Below are 27,002 nucleotides of genomic sequence, written 5' to 3' on the forward strand. Positions count from 1 at the left end.
TTTACGGTCCAGAACCCATTTACGCTTGCTGATTTTCTCTCCTGGACCGGAATTGAATTTATTTAAAATTCCTGGACCTTTAACAACCCTGGTTTAAATCCACTTTATGCACAGGTAGGCTCATCAGGACTGGAACTACAGTTTAAAGTGGGATCCGTCTTACTATGTGTCTCCACAGGGTACCGAACCCGTAACCTATTGATTACAAAGTGAAGACGTTACCACTAACATCGTGGAGGTTTATGATTTGATCCTTGTTCTATGTTGCAGTGTTCAGCAAACAAGAATTTTTAGGAAATAACCACTTATTTTTAATTTATATTATTCCTTCATGTGTACCCATGAATCCCCGTATATATATAAAAAACTATCTTTGCTAAACATCAGCATCTGAAGAAGAAAATACTTAATACTCACCTTAAATAATGATAAACATCTTAAGAACGGCTCTCCAAAATACTTATCCGATAAGATCTGTTCTCGTAGAACACCGGTCGGACACGATATTATATCTTTGAAAGTTACTTTGTTTTCATGCACAATAGTCGCACAAGTTGGAATGTCTTCAGTTGTGTAACAGAAGAAAATTCTCTGCTGTATGCCACAGGTAACTTGTATTCTGGTATCTGCTGGACGATAACAGAACTTATGAATTTTAAAGACAATGGTCGTTTATTGTTTTTTTTTTGTAAAGTTAAGTTGTTTTAATGGCAATATTGGAAAACTATTTGAAATACAGAAACATTTAAAACGTCATAATTTAAAATGTAAATAAATTATTAGAGGACGTAGATTTTACATTGTGAACAAAGTGACTGGAATATACGCTGTCATTCATCCTTCGTTCCTTGCAAAACAAGATAAAATAAAAATTCTGCCTGTGAATGTCATTGCCAAGGACATTCCCAGCCAGTCGTAACAGAGAATGATCTGGAACAATGGGACTAGCAGTGTTTTAACGCTTCATGAGATTTTATAGCACTGAGAAAGTGCTAAGGTGCATGCTACGTTAGTGAGTTATTTCCTAATTAATACAGCCCCACCCCTCTGCCTCCCCACCTCTCTGACGCTCTCTTTCCGCTGGCTTTGATCGCGTGTTCCTGGACACCAGCAAGTTGGAAGCAAGTCTGCAAAATCCCATAGCGCATATTGAATACAAATTAGAAAGCCAGAATATATATGAGAATGCTTTTCCGTGTTGGTTTTTCATGTGGCTGCTGTCAAACGAACGCATATCTTCCCTTTCTTGTCTGCAGAATACAAAAACTTGCAATGTTGACTCACTTTTTTGTGTGCAGAAGTCTTCCAATGGCTTACCGGACCGTAAAACTGGAAGAAGAACTGGTTTGTTACGCTCTTCTTCCTTTTCCCTGTTCTTGCTGCTGTGGATAACTTAGGGCTGGTTTACGTGGATCTCACTTATCGCACCCAACTCAAAAGCCTTCTTGGTCAAGCGTCGTATTTCGTCTTCTGAAGACAGGCTAAATACTTTCGCAGTTAGGCTCAATGTAGTGTATTTTTGCTAAGAGATTGAAACCTAACAAGCCTAACCTATCCACGAAAGCATTCTGCGGCTATGCTTGAAGACGAAATACGGCGCTTGACCAAGAAGCAGGGTTGTTAAAGGTCCAGGAAGTTTAAATAAACTCAATTCCGGTCCAGAAGAGAAAATCAGCAAACGTAGACGAGTTCTAGACCGTAAAGAACTTTAATGTTTACAGTATTTCATGTCGGTCCAGGTGGTATCGTCATATCTTTGTAATCAGGGGGTCCCGGGTACGATACCCGATGGAGGCACATGGCACAGTGGTTCGGATCCCACTTTAAACCGTAGGTCCAGTCGCGATTAGCCTTACTGTGCATAAAGTGGACTTAAAACACCAACTCAAACCAAACCAAACCAAAATTCGGTCCAGGAATCTTTATTCCCAGATCAATGTAAATACGGTCCAGCAACCTTTTTTCCGGAACAATTTACGTACGGTCCAGGAACCTTTTTTCCGGATAAATTTAAATCCGGTCCAAGTTCCGTATTGAAATGAAACAATATTCAAGTTCGATCGAATTTAAATTGTGATAGTGAAAAGGTTCCTGTCCTGTTGCGGAACCCAAGAGAACCCATTAGAATTTATGAGTTTCTGGACCTTTAACAACTCTAATTTTTATCGTGTTTCCGTCCACTACCTAGAACGCAGCTACGTGATACCCACTTTTACAATTCCAGCCCCCTCCGAAAGATAATCCTGCACACGCTAGTGGGTGTGTGTGCATGGTTTTTATTTTATCTGATCATCACGTGGGCTCATTGACATGGACAATTGCTCATGCACAAGCCATTTAGGTAGACAATAAGGTGGGTGGAGACCAAGAGCGCCCGCAGGATTTTTCTCAGTGGGGTAGGATTTTTCTCAGGGGGTCAGAATCATGGACACGTTTATTATTATTATTATTATTATTATTATTATTATTATTATTATTATTATTATTATTATTATTATTATTATTATTGTTGTTGTTGTTGTTGTTGTTGTTGTTGTTGTTGTTGTTGTTATTATTATTATTGTTTACTACTACTACCACTAGGGGTGCCCATCCTCCTCAAGGCCAATGGCGCAATCCCCCCAAAATCATGTCATGCGTCCCCCCAAATCATATCATGTGTCTCCCCCCTAAAAAAAATCATATTATTCGTGCCCTCAAACCACATCGTAATCCCCACAGAGTATTTAATTACGTCAGTGTGTCTACCGAAAGTAGCTTTTCTCTCAGCTTTACTGAACACACTTGATCTGCCCCTTCTCCATAAACATCACCCATCGCTTAAGACCGCCCCTAAAATCGTTCATCATAATCCCCACAAAATATTTTTTGTTGTATACATAATAAAGTATGTTTTTTTAATACCATGTTAAACTGCCCATATTTGTTTATTGTTCGATTGTCGAAAAAAACTTAAAGCTAGCACATTGATTGGTTAAATGTAGTAAATTAAATTATGTAAATATGCATATAAATAGTGTTTGTGAGTGGGTTTATAAAACTCATAAAACTCATAATTTGAGTATTTAACACAAATTGTTCCACAACTTAAGATAAAGATAGAAAATTCAACCTTGGCAAACCAAACAACATGCTCCAGCCGCATGAACTATTCGATTTCGGGAAGACATTACAGAAACCTAGCTAGAAATTCTTAAGCTCAGGGCAATAACATAATACGGTTTTTGTTTCAAAGAACTCATCCCCCCCCCCCCCGCCCACGTTTTCTTGGGGTAAATATATTTTAGTAACTCATAACAATAATTAAGTGGATTTTATATTCAGTGCAAATGTAACTTGTTAAAGTAAAATTTTCCTGTGACATGAAGTTAGAAATGTGGATTCGATATATTTTTGTTCCAAATGATGCGCCTGCTTTAAATTAAGCAGTATACGAACCAAAGCATTATATCCTAAGAAGTGATGTTATTATTTAACATCGAGGATATCGCTTATGTCTTGTAATGCAGGTTTAGTATAAAACTTCACATTCACTTCAGTAATGTGCCAAACACGCATTCAAGCTACACATCTTTGCGAGTGAAGTAAGCAAGAAAATTTTTACATCCATTTCTTTGCAGGGTTTCAAGAATATTAATTTAATGTGGTGTCAATACTTTCTTAGGATCCAGAGATATTTAGTCTTTCCCAGCTTCTCTATTGGCACGTTCCGGGTAGAAAACATGTGCATACCATATCGCTAAATACAGTCTCCAAAATTTAATGTTCGAACTCTCTCTCCACTATAGAAATTTCTTGACACTCTAAAATTTAACACTTTATCAAAAGCTTCCTATCTCTCCCTTTAAATTCATAACTCAGTCCTCCCACAAAAATTTCCATGCTAATTTTAGACTTACTGTTGATATTGAAGAGTGGATGTGCCTCCTCCAAAAAATTAATTCTCAGTCTCCACACCAGAATTTTCGCAACAGTATAAGACAATAGTAATACACAAGAATTGGATACCCCACCTCAATTTAATTCTCAATCCCCTCTAACTAACATACATTCCATAATCTCAGACTTATAATTGGATACTGTCCCCCCCAACGTTTAATTCAGAACCCCCTCCCAGAACCCACGTGTCAATTAAGGCCTAATATGCAAGAGTTTGATATATCTCCCCCCCCCCACCCATTCAATAATACCCTTGAACACTTTTTCTTCATCTAATGGATTGTGCTGTTAAGGTGTACAGTTTTCACATATATTTTGGAAAAAAATATATAAATGTTGAATTTTATATTATTTTAAGGTAAAAGATCCCACCCAAAAATCTCGATGGCGCAACTGCGCCATAATCCCCCCCTGTGGGCACCCTTGACAAATCATAGAATTCAAATTGAATTGAAAATACTTTGGCGTTGTATGCAAGTTCAGACTCGAGTCTACTATTGAGATCGAAAGTGGTTCGCCTTTCTTCCTTTAATAAACATCTATCACTTTGTTGATGCACTTTTACACAATACACAGACATCAATCGGAGTCAGAGACAACTTAATCTATTGTCCCTCATGGTACCTCTCATCCATGTTTTTACGTGCCGAAGGGTACTATAAATATTAACAATAACGATAATAATGGTTGCTGAAACTTACGGCCTGTAAGTCACAGAAAACAATATTTTTTTTGTTATAAGATATCGCTACAATTTCACAATTATAATTATATTAACTCCTTCCAGAAATCTCAGGGAGGGTGCCCTGAACCCCGCCCCCCTGTGAAGATCCCCATTGAGCTAGATTCCACCGCGTAGCAACATCTGTTATTGTCCGATTCTATTCGTTCTAAGAGCAATTTTCTACCCGTTTCGAGCTAAAATGACGCGGTTAAAAAAAAGCAAAGCATAATGCATGTTTGGTGTTCATGCACGACATGACGAAAGCCAGCCAACGACAAGTTTCGAGACGATATTATACCCTAGGAGGAAGTTCTTGATGCGCCCGGTTTTATGTATTTATGACCGGTGCTTTTAGTACACTTCTTAGAAAACTTATTTATTTACTCAAAGAACGGGAAGTTAGGCAGGTCATGCATCCGCACTTGTTTTTTTGATCTCACGAACTACTACAACTATAGCAACAGAATATATGGTGTACGGAAGCGACGATACCGCGAATTCCCCCCTCCCCGTTTCCCAAGGGCCTAGTGTCGCTGGTAACAAAGCTACGTTTACATATACCAAAGCAGGCAGCAATCAGTGCAGTCGGTGGCAACATCTGGTAACTATATTAGAGGAATTAATCAATTTCATTCGGAAGTCTTTTTATGCCAGATTGTGCAGAATGGTATAGTGAATAATACATTAAAAATCCACCATCCAAATGTTTGGGGAAAATCCGCCATCTTGGAAAATGGCGCCAAGAATTAACCTTAAAAATGTATGTAATATAAAATATCGAAAACGGTGCATTGTAAGCAAAAGGAGATGATAACCAAAATGAAAGAGTAGAAAATTTGCTAAATTATGGTTTTTGTTTGATATTATGGTTTTTGAAATTAGAAAGATTCAAATATTTTCTTAGATTTTTAGAATGAGCGTAAAACTTGGTTTCCGACACAAGAAACAGCAAATATGTAAGAAACTATGTAATTTACGTCCTAAAGTCACTAAACCAAATTCATAGCTCATGATTTCCTCTACCTCTACAGAACTGACATTGTGTACTGTTCGAACAGGGATGTACAAATCCCAACGCGGTAGTAGGTAGGAACATGCACTGTGTGTTTCAGAGTAGTGTTTCGAGATTGCGTGCGTTCTGTTCTTTATTATCCCTCGGCGTTAATTAATCAATTAGTGTTCTCCTCTTGTTAAAAAAAATAGAAAGGGCTTTGTTTTTAGCTGCACCAATGGATGTCCCTGCTCCCTAAAGGTTTTAATTCGCACACTGGATTGAAACCTTGCAAAATGATGCTGTGTGTCAAAAATTCACCTTTATCTGTCTCCTAGTGCAAATAAAGATAGGAGTAACATTAGTGACACTAAAAGAGATTATGGTGGGCCACAACCTCCTAAAAAAAACACTACTCTCTAGTTATCGCGTATAAAGGCGAATTATTTCGGCTGCTGAACCTACACAGACTCATATCTACATTCCGTTAACCATGTGTTTTGGCTATGGCGTGTCGGCCATATTTGATCCAATTAAACACTACTAAAGAGCAGCGCCTCTTAAATATTGTTCAAGGCAGGAATCAAAATTTACCGTTCTCCGTGGCCGGAGTGGTGTCGATTTTCGTTAATTCCCACCTTGACATTTGATATTAATCATGTAAAGTGGGTTGTCTGGGAACAAGCTTCCATTGGAGCGCGAATATTTTTCTCGCTGCACATGGTTTTGAATGAACAATAACTCCTTCTCCTTGCTCCTCTTGCATGGATACTTTTCCTCTTTGTTTCATCCGATTCCGGAAACATTACCGGAGAATTATGGCTGCATTGTAGCTGAAACAGGCATTGTCTGTGTTCTTCTTCGGCAATTAGAAGCGGAAAGATAACACACAGGAAACAAGCCAATCTTCTGGAAGGAAGAAAAAGTGGTTGATGGACATGTCTTAGGTGTTCGTTGCATGTTTGATTTCCTTAGTCGGCCAGTTTTAAAAAACTAGGTCTACCATCTTGGCGGAACTTGTGATTGAAATATTACAAAGAAACTTCTTTCTTTGCAGCTCATTTCTATTAGGTCAGAAAGCTGAAAATGTACACTATTTGTGAAAGCTGCCTTTTGTGATCTGACAAAGACATTCTGAGTGGAAGCTTTTCTTTTTTTTTTTTAGCGTCAGTTTTCTGTTTTGTCTAATCTTGACGATAAGGATGAGTGATGATATGATGAAATTGATGAAGGGACACTCACGAAAAACCGGAACCCCCGGCGTCGTAGTGGTAACCACTCCGCAAGCATGATTTGAATCGTGTTTCTTAAGAGGATATGCCACGTGACACTAGAGGAAAAAGGTTGTTTGGAATAACTAATATATAGTTTCTGGTAGTCAATCATTTGTTCAAATTATTTCATAATAACAGTGCACATTTGTTTAAAGTTGCCAAACATTTGGTCTTTTCTTTATGACCCCCAGAAACCAGTGGCGATTTCTCTGGGTGTGTAAGTCGTGTGTCAACGGCCAAAGGAAAATGAAATAAAGAAGAAAGTATCTGTACTTTTATAAATTATGATTTTGAGCGTTTTTCTTCAATTGTCAGTCTCGAGCGCCCGGTAGTTTTCGAACGCGGCGCAGCGCGCAGTGGTTGTCAGGCAGGCAGATCGGTCCCGCACTGCCAGGGCGTTGGAGAGGAAATACAACGTCTTACCACTGCCAAAACATAGGATGACCGCGCATGCGCACCCTGCCACCCACCACCATGGTTAGCTTCTCAAGGCGTTGTATTTGTTTCTAACGCTTTGGCTTTCATTCATCCCGCGTTCCGCGTTGTTTTGCTCGTGATTGTTGTGCATTATTTTTTAAGCGTGTGGTGTGAAGTGATGTGATTATTTTAAGATGGAGAATAGTGAAAGTGTTGTGCAAAATATTTAAATAATTCATTTTCTTCGCTTTCGTATTCAGAGAAGAAACAAGTGATTGACAATGGTCGACCATGTCCGAATCTCACGATGTCAACATGTGTTAAAGGAAAAAGTGGTGCTAGAAAAGGTTTTGAGACATTTTCGAAAAGAACTCTATGAAATTTGAGACTGGCTTTTGCGGGTGTGATGTGTTGAATAAATTTTACTGTTGGACATGTTTATTATTCTAGACTAAAAAAGGTGTTGGGAATTATCAAGGGTATGCGGATTTGAATCATCTCAATACTGCAGTGAGAAAACACAGCGAGTCTGAATTGCATCTTTATAGTTTCTTTAAATTTAGTAGTTTTGTTGCCACCCCTACTAGATTTGACGTTCTTTTGGATACTCAACGAAAAGCTGAAATAGAGCTACACAATGAAAAGGTAAAAGAGAACAGGGAAATATTAAAGAGGTTGATTAACGCCGTCTGCTATTTAGCAAAGCAAGAACTGCCATTCCGAGGCCATGAGGAAAATGCAGCCTCTCTAAATAAGGGCAATTACATGGAATTCCTTATTGCAAGTGCCGAGTTCGATCCCTCATTAAAAGAACATTTATTAAATTCTACATTTTTTCGCGGTACTTCGGCAGGCATTCAAAATGATTTAATAAATTCAGTTTCGGATGTTCTGAGAGATGAAATCTACAATGAAATTCAAAACATAGACTTTGTGGCTATCATGGTCGATGAAACATCAGACATTAGCAAAAAATCTCGGGTGTCAACAGTGTTACGTTTTTTTTCGGCCTCACAGAAAAAAGTCATTGAAAGATTTCTTGGATTTCATGACATGACGCCGATGAAACTGCAGGAGCTCTTTTTAGTCACATGACTGAAATAATGGATAAATATAAGTGTGGGGATAAATTAATTGCCCAGACATACGATGGATATTCTGTAATGAGTGGTCATTTGAATGGCCTTCAAAGTAAAGTTTTGGAAAATTATGCGAAAGCTTTTTTTATGCATTGTTATGTTCATGTCATGAACTTGGTGCAGCAACAATCGTTAGAATGTAACAAAGAGCTTAAGGTGTTATTGTGTGGTCTTAAATCACTTAAACCTCATTCTCCAAAGAGGTTACACGAACTTTCTGCTTTCATGTCCAGAAAGCTCCCGTCATTAGCTCCTACCAGATGAAATTTTATCTCTAGGCTAGTGTGGACAGTCAATGACAACAGAGAAGCACTGCTTATGTTTTTTGAGCATGTTAATGAAAGTGGAGACTTCGATCATTTGACTGCAATGACTCCAAGAGGATTTTCTAGCTTCCTGAAGGATTTCGAAAGTATATTTTTAAAAAAGGCTTTATCCAACTTGCTTGCCTTTTCAGACGTATTATTCAGTATATTGCAGTCTAAAAATGTTGATATTTTGTACTGCAGTAATAAAATAACTGAATTTCAACAACAGCTGAAAAAGGAAAGTGAGAATTTCGAAACACTATGGAATTCTATAACTGGTGCAGTAGAAGAGGAAGAGGTTGTTGAAATGAAAAGGAGGCGACTGAACAACGAATCACAGAAAGACCACTGCCGGAGGCTTCACTTTGAAATAATTGATAATAACAGCAACCAGATAACAATTAGATTCGCATCATTTGAAAAATTGCAATATTTTGATTTACTAAATCCCACAAAACGGGGCTACTTGAATAAACGAGAAAACTTTCCTCACCATCTCGTACATAAATTGCAGGAAATTTATGGCAGTGTGTTTAATTTAACCAAACTGCAGAAGAATGAACTTTATGTTTGGTATGCTTCCACTGAAGGATCAGAGAAAACACCAGTTGAAATTGTAAATTATCTACTGGACACGAATCTAGTGGGTGAGTTTACAGAAATGTATAAATTAGCAATGTTGATCGCAACAATTCCTTCCACGATGTCATCTGTCGAGAGATCGTTCACATCACTGAAGAGGATCCACACATTCTGCCGATCTACTCAAACTCAGAACCGGATGACGAATTTAAGTCTTATCTCCATCCAGAAAGAATTACTTTCTATGCTGCGAGAAGGGGATAAATCGAAATTTTATGAGGCGGTGATCAGCGCATTTCTCTCTAAAGAAAGAAGAATAGACTGGAATTCAAGCAACTATAAGTAATGAGCAGTTGATTTTTCAAAATTTACTTTTTGGAAGGATAAATGAAGGGTAAGGGGAAAAACCGGAAATGTGCATTTTTGCGATTTTTCAATGAACGGGTCATTCTTATGTTCACGGTGTTTTTTTTAGGGGTGATAGGTAGGAGTTCCACCAACCCCTCTGGTTGCAAACTCGTGCTTTAAAAATTGATTGTATGCCGAAGTATTGAACATAGTATATTAATTTTCTCCTTACCCTTCAAATATATTAATACTTTAAATGAAGTATTTACTTCATTTAAAATAATTTATGTAATTTAATGTTTTTCTAAATATTTATAAAATTACACCAAAAAGGTACGGAGAAAATTTGTAATATTGGTTCACAGAAATGAGAGGGGGAGGGGTTAACATTCCTTCTTTGCCAACGCCTGAAGTTCAGGGTTAGGTGACGCCACTGCCAGAAACCTTAACCAAACGTGTTTTGTTAATCTAAACTTTTTTGTGCTATAATGTAATGTAATGACATGGATATAATGCAATAATATAATAAATATGGGTATCACAGTGAAAAGTTTTTGACGACCAATGTGATAGAAGCATCACGTTTATTCTGCTTACAGTGCTCCAAATGAGGGTGCGTGTACCCCATCTAGAGAAATTTACGCAAAAAAAACCTCAACTGACTCATTATGTCCATGTCAAACATAGGTGCATGATCCTCCATTTGGTCAAGGTTCAACCTAACTTCCCCCACCTAAACACTTTCCACTTCAAGTTATGTCTATCTACTTTGGTTTTAAAACAGGTTTCGTATTCGTTTCCCCACAGTTTAATTCAATATGACAAAGTGGAATATTTCATAATTGGCACTGTAATACTACTACAGGATGTTCTTGTTTTAAAACAACTTGGAGAAATGAGAATTAACCTTTTTCATTGGAAAGAGTGCTCTGAAAAGTACATTTGTAACACAAATATCACGTATTTTTAGAGAAAAATCTTCAGAGAAATTACCATAATAACATGAATTGCACTCCAAAATGTCCTGATAGAATATTGTTGTTTCAGGAAAGATTGCGCAAGAGTCTGAAAATCGCAATATTAACTACTGGCCATGATGGAAACATAGGCACAACTTGGCAAGGGCAAGGGGAGGCACTTTTGTTAACGTACAGGGATCTGAGGAGAAAAGTAAACAAGAGTAATATTTGTGGTTTCGCAAATTTAACAGTTATTTATCAAAATAGTATAGTCCTGAATAATATTTTATGGGCCAGAAAACTTTTCTATTCTGCCTCCTCCCTCTAGTTAAGGTTCAAGTTCTATTCCCAAGTTACGCCTATGACTATAGATATATCATAAAAATTATACATTCTTTTCGAAAATGGTCGGGTGACCAATTAATTTGATTGGCCCTATATTGTTCAATAAGTAATTTTACAGGTATCAAAATATCATGTTCCTGTAGTAACTTTCACCATATCTTCCAGGTACAAGCGATCTTCGTTCACACGGCGGCACCTCTAATTACTCGCTAGACAGGAAGATGTCGCCACCTTCGAATAAGTTCTGCTACGACAGCCTAGAGAGCGTCCAGTCCCAACCTGCCCACTTCGGACCCAGCTCGGTGGACGACTGCTCCGACGAACCCAAGTACGCCAAGCCCGGGGCGCCCCGGTTCGACACCCCGCAGTCCCTCTTCTCCAACATATCGGCCCTGCACAGACTCGGCGGTTCCCTGAGTTCCGTCTCGCGACTGATCCCTCCTCACAGTTCTATTAGTGGTTCCAGCCTCCAGTTGTCCAGTTCGCACCTGGATCTCCACCAGACTCCGTCGCCCTCCGATTCTGGTGTCGCAGAATTGGAGGCGATCTTGAAGGAGAAAGACTCCGAAATCAACTACCTGCGCGAAACGATGGAGCAGAACGAACAGGTGATTTTCAAAGTGTACGAAGAGAAGCAGAGGACGTGGGAGCGAGAAATACGAAAAATTAAAGGACTCTATGAGAATAGGATGAAAGCGAGTCAGCAGAAGTCTCTAAAAATGGAGCAGATGTTGATGATGCAAACATACCAGGTAATTACCGTTTCTAACTTATTGCATACCCTGTATGTATTCGCAGGTGCTAACGATACTGCCACGAGAAAATGAAAGCACCTCGTATTTCTTACAAATATAAAGTGCCTTTCAAGTATTGACATTTTGACAAATTGTGTTTCTTCTTTCGTACTCAGGATTTTTTCGGTGGTGCTGGAATTGCAAAGGTGGTACACAGCTACGTTATAGAAGTGCGGGATACACAGTAAAATATTCCGTAAAAAATTCTACTGAAAGACATGATGGTAATCGTGGGTTATTTTGAAGGTGTGTGCATTTACCAAAGTTTTGTTTTCATGTTTCTTTACTGTTTTCATTTGAAAATTTTGATTTTCTAAAATTTCGGGAGGGGCTGTAGCCCCACCAGCTTCCTCGTGCGTACGACAGTGAGAAGGAAGAATAGTTTTTGACAGTTGTGGGTTTATCGACCTCTCGTAAAAGCGATGAGTTTTAATAGCTCGCCCAAGCTTGGCTCATTGATGCTAGACGCTTTTTAGACAAGTGATTGCTGACTTTCAGATATCAAAAAGGCTAACCCATTCAGACCTTAGCAGTATTTCTGATAGCCATTGTTAAATTGTCAGCTTGAACGCGGCCACTGTTAAGAAATACACAGTATGCCGTTGTTATTGACTAATAATTATTAGTCAATTATAATTAGACCTCGGATTTTTAGGTTCTAAAAAGTATGCTTTTAGGATCCTAAAATAGGCTATTAAAATCCTAAAATAGGTTCACAAAACCCTAACATAGGTTCTAAAAATCCTAAAATAGGTCCTAAAAATCTTAAGTTACGCTCGAAAAATCCTGAAGTAGGTTTAAAAAAAACTTTAAATAGTTCAAATTTCCTGAAAAATGCTGATTGGGTATAGTCACTGGCAATGAAAATGGGACACCTATATCCTGAAATCCGCAGTATCTTGCATAACATAATGTGTGTTGCCTAACCCTACGGCGATGGCAGAACTTGGAAATTTGCCATTAAAATCCACTATTCGCCGTATAGTTAGGCAACATTTTTTTTTTCATGTTATCCACAGTCAAACTCCGCAATTTTGTCTGTGATGATCATATTATATGCTGAAAATAATCTTTCAACAAAAACATAGTCAGTGGTGCAAACTTCAATGCAGAAATGTCATTTTGCAAGACGTGAATGCCACAAAGCACCAAAGTCACTAGAAAGTGAGCAAGACCAGACAGATCAGACCGCTTTGGATTATGCAGGTAACAGTGGCAGCAGACATTTGCTTTGTTTAGAGCTTTGAAAAATCACCATGGACTTGGAGGAAGGGAATTCGACATATAGTACGTTTCAAACACGTTCGTCATTGAATTCTTTTCGTGACCAAACAAAGCATATGCCTCTGTGTGACATAAAAATCCTGTAAAACCTTTTAAAATATATAAAAACCTTAAAAAAGGCTTGATTTTGGCTCGTAAACCTAAAATAGGTTCTAACAAGCAAAATAGTTTTTTAGTCACTATAAAACTTCATCAGTTGTTGCATTTTTTAACGAAAATTCTTATATTCTTACTGGTTGAAGGGATGCCTACGTTTTATAGGTGGGTGACATTCCTCACTTTAACTCGCATCCTGACTATCTGTGAAGCAATGGCTGGTCAGAAATGTTATCACCTTGAGTATGTAATTGTTTCATTCTTTTGTTTTATATTATTTCAATAGGTAGTGATTCTTGCTACAACTGTTTTAAGCATCCCCATTGGCTGGTAGCTTTTTGGGGTAGTAATAATCTGTGGTGGTTAGGTTAGGCTTGTTGGGTTTGGTTCTCTTAGAAGAAGAAAAATACAACGAAAAATGGTTGTAGCAGCCATACCGACCGTTTCAATAACATTAATAGTCGTGTGTATACGTTCTCCCTCCAAACAAGAACTATAGTAGTGCGAATCTTTGCAGAACGCGCATGCGTCAACAATTAAGTTCGTGGTGCTAGTAGTGAATCCACAGAAATAATTGGAGGAAGCCGTAGGGAGAATTCACACCGAAGACACACGCGACATGCGACACGAGACACGTGTCGCTTGGAAGCCAACACTCAGTAATCAATGCAATCTTTCGAACCGAAGAGACACGGCAAGATGCACGTGTCGCTTACGTGTCTCTCGGACTGTGCAGTTTTCTCAATACCGTGCAGCGTGTCGCTTCAGTTTGTTGTTGGCGTATGCGCAGTGAATGCTTCATTGCAACGAGCTACATTTAGACTCTGGAAGATAGCCCAGCCGGGATCATATTTGAACCTCTAATTTGCTGATATAATAAAGTATCGATATACACAATGTTTTAAGCTTTAATCACAACGTTCTTTTCGCTTTATCAAGTTTTTTGATGCAGTTATCGACTGTAATTTGCCTTCAACATCGTGTAAAGAGGCCGTGTTTTGGTCATTTACGACGTGACTACTTTTATTTAAAAAAGCCAGTATATGGAGGCACTTTAGTCCAAAATATATTAGTCAACATGGTAAAGTACTCTAGTGCATTGTTTCCCAATCGCCGGGCCGCGACCCGATACCCTGCCCTCGTATCAACTATACTGAGCAGCGAAAGGTTCTGCGGAAAATGGTTGAAAAATATCATAATCCCAATATCATATTTGAGTTGCGAGTTTTTGTTTTTTAAGTCCATTTTATGCACAAATATACTTATCAGGACTCGACCTACAGTTTAAAGTGGGACCCGCGCCACAATGTTCCTCCACCGGTTATCGAACCCGGCATCACTTAATTACAAGGAGACGACATTATCACTTCGTCATTCATATTTGTCACAATTCTACACACGTAATGTAACTACTCGATCTTATTTTTCAATATTTAATTGCATAGGTACATGTTAATTAATGCATAAAATCTTATATACTGTAAAGATTTACGAGGAAAATCCTTCGGCTAAGGGCATTGACTTTTAAAAAATACCGTGACATGGTTTCATTTCTCTAGTGTTTAGGTATTTGCTTTATTCAGGCTGGAAAGTCTAGCGTATACAGTTTGAGGTCAGTACATATTACTTCTCAGTTTTCTCATGCACAACATGCCTCTACCAACTTTCAAAAACTTGCACAAATTTTACAACGCAATTTACATGTAACAATGTCTTGTTACTTTTTTTCGGGTGACTAATAAACTGATTAATGCAATTATATCGGTAAAATTATGCAAACTGAGCAAAGAAACCAGTGTCGCGTGTCGCGTACATCTTGTCTCTTCGGTGTGACTCTCTCGTGTCGCATGTCTCTTCGGTGTGAATTCTCCCATAGACTTCAGCCGGTAACGACAGTTTACTAGATGTAAACTTAACAGAATAGTATGCTGTTCGGCCTCTTTTGGATCACCAAACCTAGAATGTATTTATTGGTTGCAAGCTGACTCACTATGGAAATATGCGCATTAGTGTTTTCCTTTCGTGCTCGGGCACGGGAATCTAGCTAGTACAGTTTCCTTCAAGGCAAAATGTTTAATTCGAATACTGCTTGAAAGTAACTTATCGGACAATATTGAGACGGGCACACAGCAGTTACTAAAGTAGGCAAAAGTTTAAAAATACAGGCTTGATTTGGGTCAAACATAGCGCCGTTGTAACTACATTTTTATTACTGTTGTAAGTTCTTGTTTTTCTGCTGTATGCAAGTTCAATTTCCTCAGTTGCACCTGGGAAATGACAAACTTGGATTCATCTTTTATTATGTGCAATGATTTAATGGTTCTGGTAGTGATTACGTAATACGTACTTGTGTGGTTGTATAGAAGTATAATATTTCACATAGCCGGGGAGAACAGTTTATACTCGTCAGGTATCTCCTACGCAAGAACAGTTCGCATTCTATTACTTCCGGCGAGTTTACGACAGGCGTTATTAATTTTGCAGTTTGAACCGTAAGGAAATAGAAATAAGTTGTGACCAGTCATTGTTTATGATAGTCAATAAAACATGATGACCCTATTCTTGTTTATATCCGTATAATATTATATGTGAATATTTTAACAATACCAAACTTTCTACATTTTTTGTTCCTTTTGTTTTAACATACATACGCACATACAATCGAGCAATTTGACTTCAACTTCTGAAAGATTGGAGTTTTCTCTACCACATAATTCAAGCGACTCGAGCATATTATTAAATGGGTTGTTGGATTGGTGAATAGATAATTTATCAAAAACAACGAAAAGAAAGTCCAGCCTCTGTGCCGTAGTAGTTATTGAAGTCAATGATCCTAGGTTCGAATCATGGGAAAGGCATGAATGTTTCATGCGTGTGTTCATTCATCTATTTCATAAAATCATCACTCAACCACATGCTCGCGATTAATCAGAAGAGGTAGAGTTTATCTGGCGGTACGCCGTACCGGCACTTTTTTTATCAGTGGCGTGTCTAAGGAAGGTTGGTGGGGGTCATAACTCCCTTCTCCTTAGGCTCAGTATTCTAGAAAAATAGAACGTCAAAGGCAGGAAAAGATGGCAAAATTAGGAATGACTACTAAAAAAGTAATACCCATTTCGAAAATCTTGGGCACACCACTGCTTTTATAAGTGGGAATAAAATCGATAACATTTTATTTAAAAGAAATAAATGCGCGCGCACGTGTGTGTAACTACACGGATCATTTATGAAAACGATAACAAACCGACTACCGGCACCTTTCTCCCCAGAAAAAAAGCACCGTGTGTGTGTGTGTGGTGGTGGTGGTGGTGGTGGTGGGGGAGGCGTTCATTCTCCTTCTCTCTCTCTTCATGAGGCAAGAGCTCTCTGAAGGCTGGAACCTGCCAAGTGACATTTTCACTGAGTGACGCGTGGTGAGTGCATCAGCTTCTTTCGCCGCTGTTTTGTAGCTTTCAAAACCGGCGTCCGCTACTTCTTTTGGAATGGACCAATATCTAGAATCGAACCCATAACCGCTCTCACGAAAGTATGTAGCGCTAGCTATTTTTCTAGCCCCCTTCCCCCCAGAAAACACACGCACATTCTATTTCTGTTATTTTGCCTCGCTTCGCCACCACTTGGGTTACAATCATCACCACCCAGTCGAAAAAAAAAAGTTTAAAATACAGGAACCATATTCTACCACTAATCCGAAGATAATTGGTTCCACAGTTATCAACTTTCCAAAAATTGGATTCTTATGTGGAAGGCCACATAACAAATTTTTTTATGAATAAAATTTCCCCTTTTCAAAACTTTTCCTCGAATAAGGTGTATGAGACGCAACTTAGCAAAGTTCTTTTAACATAATGTTGTTTTTTTCAAGTCGGACCAGTTACATGACTTTTTCAGATAATGCTAACCAGTGGTGCCAACTTTTGAAAAAAAAATTGACGTGGGCACAACTCAAGACTTTTTTAAAAATTTACACAACATCGATATGTTCCTGGATAGGGCGATCAATGATGTAGAACACTAAAAGTGCCAAATTGGAAATCTAACGCAATGGTTTTGAAATGGTTTTTAATAATAATTATACGGATCAGACCAAATTTGCTTCGCAAACAGAGGAATATTCTCGAATTATATTTGAATTTTGTCTTGTCTCTGGAGTAACCATTGTTGACACTGGCCCCTTCGGTCTATCGGAGCTTCTCAGATCGAAGCGACAGGGACGGTTCACATCAAAGTGTGAAGGTTATAAATAAGCATTCACCGCGTATGCACGAACAACAGACTTGGCCTCCCCGGTGGCGCAGCAGTATCGTCATCGCCTTGTAATCAAGGGGTCTCTGGTTCGATACCCGGTGGAGGCACATAATGGTTCGGACCCCACTTTAAACTGTACGTCCAGTCCCGATTAGCCTTTCTGTGCGCAAAGTGGACTTCAAGCACCAAATCAATCAATCAAACAAACAAACAACAGACCGAAGCAACTCCATTGAGAAAACTATCCAGTCGGGCGACAAGCACACGTGCAACTTGTCGTATCGCTTCCGTTCGAAAGTTTGCATCTATGTCGCTTGCCGCTCTGGTCTGAGCCGGTCTGGTGGAGTGGGTAGCACATCGCGCTACGATGCCAAGGGTCCCGGGTTCGAATCCTGACCTGGGCATTGATGTTTGCGAGTGTCCATTTATAAATTTTATCATATCATCACTCATCCTCATCTTCGCAAACTAGCCAAAAGTGGCACAAGAAGCGAAGTAAAATAATGCAAATCAATCAATCAAGCTTCGGCCTGAAAGCTCCCTATAAGAAAGCACCGCGCATGAGCAAACATCATACCGAGGAAACACGATACACGGGTATAACAAAACGGTTCAGTCCACGCGACACATGCAGCTTGTCGTGTCTCGCTTCGGTTCAAAATTTTACATTTACTTTTGATTTTTGAGGGTTGGTTTCCAAGAGATCTATGTCGCTTCGGTCTAAAAGCTCCCTTAAGGTCTTTACCCTCAACTCAGCTGTGTTATATTGGTGAAAGCCCATTATTAAAGGCACTGTAAATTTATATGATGATTTTCCGTTTCAGCTCCAACAGGAGAAACGAAAGCTCCGTCAAGAGCTGGAAGACGTTCGGAGGCAGAAGGAGCAATCGGAGCAGCAGGCCGAGGAGCTGAGGCAGGAGACGGAGCTGCTGAGGGCTCAGCTGGAGGAGACCGAGTGGGGCCTCTGCCAGAAGAGCGGCGAGATCTCCCTCCTCAAGTCGCAGCTTAAGGACTCACAGGTACTCATTATCGTAACACTGCTTATTTTTGGTCCACAATAAGGATGAAACCCAGCATGCTAGGTAAGATCAGGAGGGATGCCATTTCTGTAGCAATGAGGCGTTGGACCCCGAACACACTGCTTGCCATCTCTTTCTCTGGGGGTAAATCAAGAATGGAATTTTTGAACACGTATCCCTAACGTTCGGATCCAATTTTAAATTGTAGGTCCAGTCCCGATTAGCCTATCTGTGCATAAAGGTGACATAAATCAGAAAATAAACGGAATTTAAGGATTCAATTGCAGAGAATAGCATAACACACTGCGAAAATAGGAGTCTTGGGTTCGGACTCTTGTAATGCATGGATGTTAATCGCTTCCTTTCATTACCATAATTGATCCAATTCAATGGTCGGCCAGAATGGGTCACAGCTCACCTTGTCAAACTGTAATTGGCAAATTACGCAATAAAAATGAAATGAGAGTGTATAAGTAATTATATATTTTTTAAATGTAGCGCTCCTAAATATTTGATAGCCACCCAGTTGTCCAGAAACCCTGAGGCCACCACGGATTCAATTGTTGTTATAAACTTAAATGTACATTTAGCGGTAATAAAAATGGGAAACATTGATCCTGAAATACTCGCTTCCCTGCAAGGCGTTATGTGTTTTGCCTAACTCTACGGCGGTGGTAGAAGTTGCCATTGAAAATAAGTGGATTTTAATAGCAAATTTTCAATGGCAACTTCTACCACCGCCGTAGAGTTAGTCAACATGCATAACGCTTTGCAGGGAAGCGAGTATTTCAGGATCAATGTTTCCCATTTTTATTGCCGCTAAATGTACATTTAAGTTTATGACAACAATTGAATCAGTGGTGGCTCTAGAAGTCCCATCTAATCTAATCAGGGATCTAGGTGTCCCATTGTTTTTCAGGTGACTGCGCAAAGAACAAGAATTTATTATTGACAATAATCATATCGCTCACATTAAGCTCGAATCTCAAAAATGTAAATGAAGAAAGTAATACTTGAATAGTCACTATTAATATGCACAGTTTATGTCACAAACAACTTGATATTGGCAGTTGAGAGAGGTGGTCGCCTCCAGGGCTCCAAATGGTCGTATTATTTATAAAGGGTCAATTCTCAGTGTCTGAAAGTTCTTGAAGTCAACATTTTCATTACAGAAGTATACAAACGATCACTTGAAGGGGAAATGATGGGTAGAATTCGAGATTTTCACCGCGTCGGAAAAGTTCGAACACTTCTCGTCCCAAAAATTCCCCCACTCAGTCGTGAAAAGACGATTTTTTCCCCGTCCTGAACATGGGGACTGTAAAAATTTCCCGCCCCACACACCCCCTAGTCTTCCCCCACAGATTCGGGTAGGCCATATCCAGTGAAACTAGTTATAAACCCTGATTGCAAGTCTGGTAACATTGTACTGACTCAATCTTGTTTTCCTTATCATAAATACATTCCTATTTGCACCGTTAAAGGAAAGCTCCTTTTTTATACGATCTGTGAATCATACATTTGAGACCTTCTCTGTTGAAATCACCCACCGGGCAGGCAGTGTTGCGAGTGCATGGGCCACCGACAATGCTAATCAAGCGGAACCTCGCTAACGTGCATGACGTCATTTTTGCAAGCGCTACACCTCGCTGCTCTTCTAACCACTGGGTAGATTTTTTTCTCTCGATCGCGGTATTGTATCGTCGGCGTTGAGCCTTTTCCGGAAATGACATCACCTCTGCTGTTTTGCTTCGCCATAAAAACAGGGATCAAGTAAGTCATCCAGCACGAGAACAATGAACAGATCGGTTCTGTTCTTGGAAGGCGCTTAAGTGATTATAGTAGGGAATCGATCACATAGGCACAAGTTTTCCGGTAACAGATTGAATGAGCAAGCTAGTGGCGACGCCAGAGGAAAGCAAGGGTGGAGGATCTTCTTCCCTTACCGCTCGAGTTTTGCCCTCCTCTCCGAATATATATGTACTCTCATAGTTATTATTTATCAATGCTTTTCAATTGAGGCCGAAATACCCCAAATTTCAGGATGTGGAATTTACGATGGTGCTACATTGAGAAAAGATGACTAGAAGGGACCCTGTTCACATATCTCCTTTTGTGTGAAGCAAATCCGCAGCTAAAATATAATCAAGATCTGGAGATATTTTTATTTCTACTTCCTGAAAGCCCAGAAAAGTTGCATTTGCAGATTTTGGCAAATATGACTACTCTGCGAATGAGCCAAAAAAAAAAAAAAAAGGCGGAAGACTGTTAATTATGTGTCTAGTTCTTCATCTCCCCTGTAGTTGCTAATTTTTGTTCCTCTGGGTGGTGTTTGGCGGGGGGGGGGGGGGGTATGTATAAATTTATATACTATCCCTGTGCTTCAGGAGCTGTTAACTGAAATTCCTCCCATTTAAAATTCTTCAAATAGCACATGGGCGTCAAAATTCGACTTCGATGATGTGATTGATAACTGCTACACAAAAGGCGAGAGATATTTTTTTAGGAGAGGTAAGCTACGTTGTGTTCTCTGAGGACCGAAGCAACAGGCAACGTACATTGCTTGGAAGCGAATCCCCACTGCAAGCTTTCGAACCAGAGTGACAAGACAAGCTGCACGTATCGCTTGTAGTCTGCTCGGCTGGGCCTTTTTCTCAATATCGTGCGTGCATCGATTTACCTTGATCTGTTGGTAGCGCACCATAGGCGTAATTAGGTAGGGGCTAGGGGGTGCTAAGTCCCCCAGAACAGAACTTTAGCCCCCAAATGCATGCGACATATGCATAAAATAATTAAGGAGAGAGAAACTGCACAAAAAAGTAGAAAATTCATCATGAAACTTCCTTATGTTACTCTTGTGGCGTGTCAGTCACACTTAATGAAAGAAGTTCAAATTATGTTTGATACAAAATACAACGGAAGAAGGTTCAGGATGCGATTTACAAGGTAAAAGGCGCATTTCCACAGCCCCTCTGTCTTGAGCCATTCTACTCTCTGGTTATGTGGTCAAGAATGACACATCCCAATCAGGGCTAATTTTTACACCCATTCAGTATGTAAACTGTATTATTTAATTAATCATTCTGGCACCTACACTGAATTGTGGCGATATGTTCATTGATTATTATGTAACAGCATTTATTTTACAGACTAACAATTAATTGATTTCCAGTTTTAAGTCCACTTTATGCACAGTAAGGCTAATTGGGACTGGACCTACAGTTTAAAGTGGAATCCGAACCACTATGTGCCTCCACCGCGTATCGAACCATTGCTTTTATTATATTTTCTTCTGTTCCCTATAAAAGGTAAAGTTCAAACAGTAGCGGTTTTCCAGTATTAACATAGTTAAATGGAGTTTCAACAATGAGTTCCTACAAGTGCCCTTTTCTGAACATTTAAAAGAGAAACTTATCATAGTTTGATTGAGTTTAAGTTTGTTTTTAAGTCCACTTTGTACACAGAAATGCTAATCGGGACTGGACCTACAGTTTAAAGTGTGATCCTAATCCCTACTGCCTCCACCGAGTATCGAACCCGGGACCCCTTGATTAGCTGTCATTGTAAAGACTTGAATAAAGTAGCAGCTTTGGTTGGGAAAATATTCGTCTGAATGTCACGTGAATATAAATATGTCGCGATCGTGAAGAAGCAATTGAAGTTAGTCGCGCTTAATCATATTATTAAATGGTGATCACTACAGTTCATTAGTGAAATCACTTCTTTTTTCACTTGGTGGGGCAAAATTCAGAAGTTCTGCCAAAAGTGTCAAATTGAATTTGACATGTCTATGAGCTTATCAAAACTAAAACTAGAAGACCCATCAAGATTTAAAGAGTTCACTGTTTTATCAGCCACCGAAGAAACAGACTATCAAGAGGGAAAAATATAAGAGAAGCGGTTTTAGTTAGTGATGGAGAACGATTGTGTACTACAGACTTTTAGATGCCGTCACCAATCACTTTGAGTGAGTTGGAGTTTTTTTTTTGTTGTTGTAGTTTTAGGTCCAATTTTTGCACAGATAGGTTAATCGGGACTGGACCTACAGATTAAAGTTGGATCCGAACAACTATGTGCCTTCACCGGGCTTCGAATCCTGGACCCCTTAAACGCCAGTCAAGACCCTACCCATCACTTTGAAACTCAATTTTCGGAAGACAGCTTATGCATTGTTCGTTCTGTAGACCACTTCAAGAAATTTACTATCGATAGTTAAACAGCTTTCATTGCAATTTGTATTGAAATTTTAAAAATGCAAAGTTTTGCTGTACAAAAATTAAAGAAATATTAATTTTTACTATTTCATTACCTCGTACTTTTAAATGCGGTTCAGCTTTATAATTTGTTCATTTCCATGAAGATAGGACTACCCATTAACAGTATATTATATTAAAATTATCTTTATTCTAAAGAAGACTGTGTTATTTTCTATACAAGAGGTACTCAATAGACTGAAGGAGATTGTGTAACTTGTAGCTTTTCGTTTGGGTGCAAAACCCCCATGTCACTTGTCGGTTTGGTCTGAAATCTCCCTAAAGGAATTACCCTCAATTATACTAACACTACCAACATGAGTGTCGGTTCATTGATTTACCATCTTCATTGATCATCATTCATGATTTGCAAAAAAGTGACAGGGAAGAGGAAAGTAACACAAAATAAGAAAAATGAATGACATATCATGTACATATTTTATTTGTATTTAATATGCTGAAATTATATAATATAACACAGTATTGTGTGTTTGTCTACATTGTATAACGTATTCAAATATGTTGCTGATAGCAATATAATTTATTAGAGTGTTTATGTATGTACTTTATGTGTGTGTATCGCAATTACAAATATTTGAATGTTATTTTCTTACAGGGAGATCAGACCTCAAAGTGCCATGAGATGATACAATTGCGAAACCAAATTAGAGACCTAAAAACGAAGCTAGAAAGGGCACAAGAGGAACAGAAACAGCTAAGTGAGGAATCTGAGAATCTCCAGCGAGATTTAGAAGATGCAAAACTTAGAGAAAAAGGCGACCAACGGGACTTGCATGCAGAGTTACACAGGCTAAAAGCTGATTTGGAAGATCAACGTGAAAATTTTGAGGAAGAGAGAGTTACTTGGTTAGAAGAGAAGGAAAAGGTAATAAGGTATCAGAAGCAGCTGCAGCTGAACTACATGCAGATGTATCAGAGGAACCGAAGTCTTGAAACGGAAGTGGAAAACCTAACTTTGGAACTTGAGAAAAAGTTATGCCATCATCACCACCACATACCAACCAAACTTCCTACAATTGAGGGTCATACTATTGAACTTTGACCAAGAATGTTGTTTCTAATTATACAGATCTTACTCATTGGGTACAAGACAGCATTTAATAATATGTATTCAATCAACTTTGTGGTAGTCCAGTAGTTGATTTGACTTTTGAAGCTAGTGTTTCCATGTTGATCTGGCATTCTATTTTCTACAAACTTTTGTGTTAAATTTGATTTAACAATTCACTCCAAAAGTGCCATGCATTTATACATTATGTGCTACAGTTCTTTATTGTAACATAATGACAATTGTTTGATTACAAATCATCAATATGCATCTATTTATGGAACTGTTTAAGGTTTTGTTTATTGAAGCAATGAATAAATATACAAATATCATATTTCTTCTCTGTACTTGATATTTCTAAACCACTTCCAAGTCTATCTGGATCAGAAATATCAGGAACGTAGGAGAAACAGTTGTAGTAATACAGTGCGTCCATTTCGATCTGCAGCCGAGAGATCGGGAGAAACGTGGCGGGCGGCGCTGACGGAGATGCCGACATTTGAGGCCTGTAATGCCCGCTTATTTTTGTGGACATCTTGCAAAACGAACACTAACCTGTGTTATAACACGCAAAAGTTCTTCTGTAATTCTTCCAAGTTCCACCCTTATATACACAAATAAATACGCTTTAGAAATTATATTAAGAGCCACAGATAATACTCTGTAAAACATTTTAATCATAGTTTTGACCAGTAACGTCCTGCTTAAGTTTATATCCTTGAAAGAGTTTTGTGTCGATGGGGATCGTTTGGAGGTTTCGAATGTGCAACACTGTATCAAGATTATGCTGCAGACGAACCGTTAAAAGCTAATGGTGTTCGTGAGCTTCCTTGAAATCCGAAATCTCCTAGCTCAAGTTTTTTGTTCCTTCGCGACTACAGAGCTGTGAATATAGTGGCAGGCAGATGTAAACCAAGAGCGTGTTAATTTCGTACTGTGCGTAAGAGTGTTATTCTTGGTTACTTGCCGTTACTTGTTTGTGTTATTGCAGTGTGTATGTGTGTTGTGTCAGTCAGACGATTGGAATGCCAGCCGCAAGGTTCACGTTAGAACAAAGAATTTTTATGTATGACACTTACGTGAAAACAGACTCGTGTCGAGACGTGTGTAGGCAATTTGTACAGAAATTCCCAGGCGTTTCACCTCCACATAGAGATACGGTTAGACGTCTTGTCCTTAAATTACGAGAAACTGGATCGTTAAATTTTAAAACACCTAAGCAAAAACGACGGATTCTAACCGAAGCAAAACTCGATGAAATTGGTGCAGCGTTAGAACGTTCTCCAAACAAACCTCTACGCCGTGTTTCACAGGAGATGGGCGTGTCAAAATCATCAGCACATACAGCCACTAAGCTACTAAAATTAAAACCGTACAGAGTTTCTATAGTGCAAGAATTACGGCCCCCTGACAACGTAAGTAGAGTAAATTTCTGTAATTGAGTTTTGCAGAATATTGTAGATGGTATTGTTGATCCACAGTTAATAATTTTTTTCGGATGAGGCATGGTTTCACTTGCGTGGTCATGTTTGTTCACAGAACAATAGATACTGGAGCATGAAAATCCCCGAATAATACACGAAGTTCCGTTACACGATGCAAAAATTGGTGTGTGGTGTGCTGTAAGTGCCAAAAGAATAATAGGGCCTATATTTTTTGAACACACAATAAATTCAGAGAGGTACCGCACACAAATACTCGCGCCGTTTTTTCAGTTGTTATCAGATAATGAGAAACAATGTGGGTATTTTCAACAAGATTCGGCCACAGCCCATACCGCCGCTGATTCTTTGGACGCTATAAGGGAGGTGTTTGATGACAGAATAATTTCAAGAGGTTTATGGCCTTCACGTTCGCCAGATCTTACCGTATGTGACTATTATTTGTGGGGAACCTTGAAAAATAGAGTCTACCGAAATAACCCTCATAGCATCGACGAACTAAAAGACAATATAAGGGCAGAACTAGGAAGAATTACGGAAGAAGAACTTTTGCGTGTGAATCAAAATTTCATCAAACGATGCCAGGAATGTGTGAATGTAGGTGGACATCACTTTGAACAACTCTTATAACACAGGTTAGTGCTAGTTTTGCAATATTTATATAAATGTCTGCATATGTCCATAAAAATATGCGGGCATTACAGGCCGCAAATGTCGGCACCTCCGTCAGCGCCGCCCGCCACGTTTCTCCCGATCTCTCGGCTGCAGATCGAAATGGACGCACTGTATATCATTATTTCAACAAGTTAATGAATTGATTGTAAAGACATCTTTTTAGTTATATTTGAGCCCTAATCAAGATAAAATAACAAACAATGAGTGTTTTAAGTTGTTTTTTTAACTATTTTCAGCAACAGCTGCTATCATCGCCATTTAAATTATGAAAGATACACAGAAAGTACAAAATTTACAGAAACTAAGCCACTTAGGGTGCCGTTACACTGACAGTATGAAGTTTTTGAATGCATTTAACAAACTGTTTCATTTCACGTAATGATGATATTTGCAATCATATTTTACTAAACTATCGGAACGCAAATTAAAATACATCTTGTTATGTTTTCATTTATGATCTTTACAATGGTGGCATGAAATCTCCTTGTGTTGTAATTTGAGGGTTCTCATACCACATCTATCTTCTCTATGATGAATGCTTAAAATGGATCTTGTTCCTGACTGCATCCCCCCAAAATTACCAATTTAATAAACTGCACCATCAGAGTGGTACTTTAAGGGAGGGATGAGGGCGAATCTCCCATTCTGGTAAAAATATTTGGCCTCCAGATAGCACGTAAGTTAACTGCAAGTTAAATCGAATGTCGATTTAACTTGCAGTTAACTTACATGCTATCTGGATGGGTAGTGGGGGTTAGGGATTACACATACACACACACACACACACACCAATATTTGTATGGAAGTTACTGAAATCTCCTGCCCACTGGAGATTTTACAAATGCCAAAGCTTTAAATGAAATTTTGGAATATATTCATGAAATAGAACCATGGCTATAATTTAATGTCAGTAACTGACTTTTAGGGATGACTTTATATGCTATTCTTTGCTTCTCTCTTGTTGAGCATGGACAAAGACAGTCAGTTTAGAAATAATTTATTTAAGAGTAGATGCTAGTAATTTAAAGCATAACAGACATTTGTTATTAAAGATGGCAATTTTTTTCTTCTTGAAAAAAAATGCTGCTGACTTTTC

At 38.8% G+C, this 27,002-nt stretch overlaps 1 protein-coding gene across 2 annotated transcripts in view; it reads left to right on the plus strand.

Moving 5' to 3' along the window:
• The window catches only part of LOC145985769 (NEDD4-binding protein 3-A-like), a 187,554-nt gene extending 163,347 nt beyond the window's left edge, over window positions 1-24,207 (plus strand). For both annotated transcript variants that reach the window (XM_083119850.1, XM_083119858.1), the window contains 3 exons: window positions 11,192-11,778; window positions 18,273-18,467; window positions 23,337-24,207. In XM_083119850.1, coding sequence (XP_082975976.1) covers window positions 11,192-11,778; window positions 18,273-18,467; window positions 23,337-23,783 — 1,229 coding nt within the window. In that variant the 3' untranslated portion in view covers window positions 23,784-24,207. The remainder of the gene's footprint in view (window positions 1-11,191; window positions 11,779-18,272; window positions 18,468-23,336) is intronic.
• Window positions 24,208-27,002: the final 2,795 nt, after the last annotated feature.

The sequence above is a fragment of the Lepisma saccharinum genome, chromosome 1, assembly GCF_977018435.1.
Source record: "Lepisma saccharinum chromosome 1, izLepSacc3.1, whole genome shotgun sequence".
NCBI lineage: Eukaryota > Metazoa > Arthropoda > Insecta > Zygentoma > Lepismatidae > Lepisma > Lepisma saccharinum.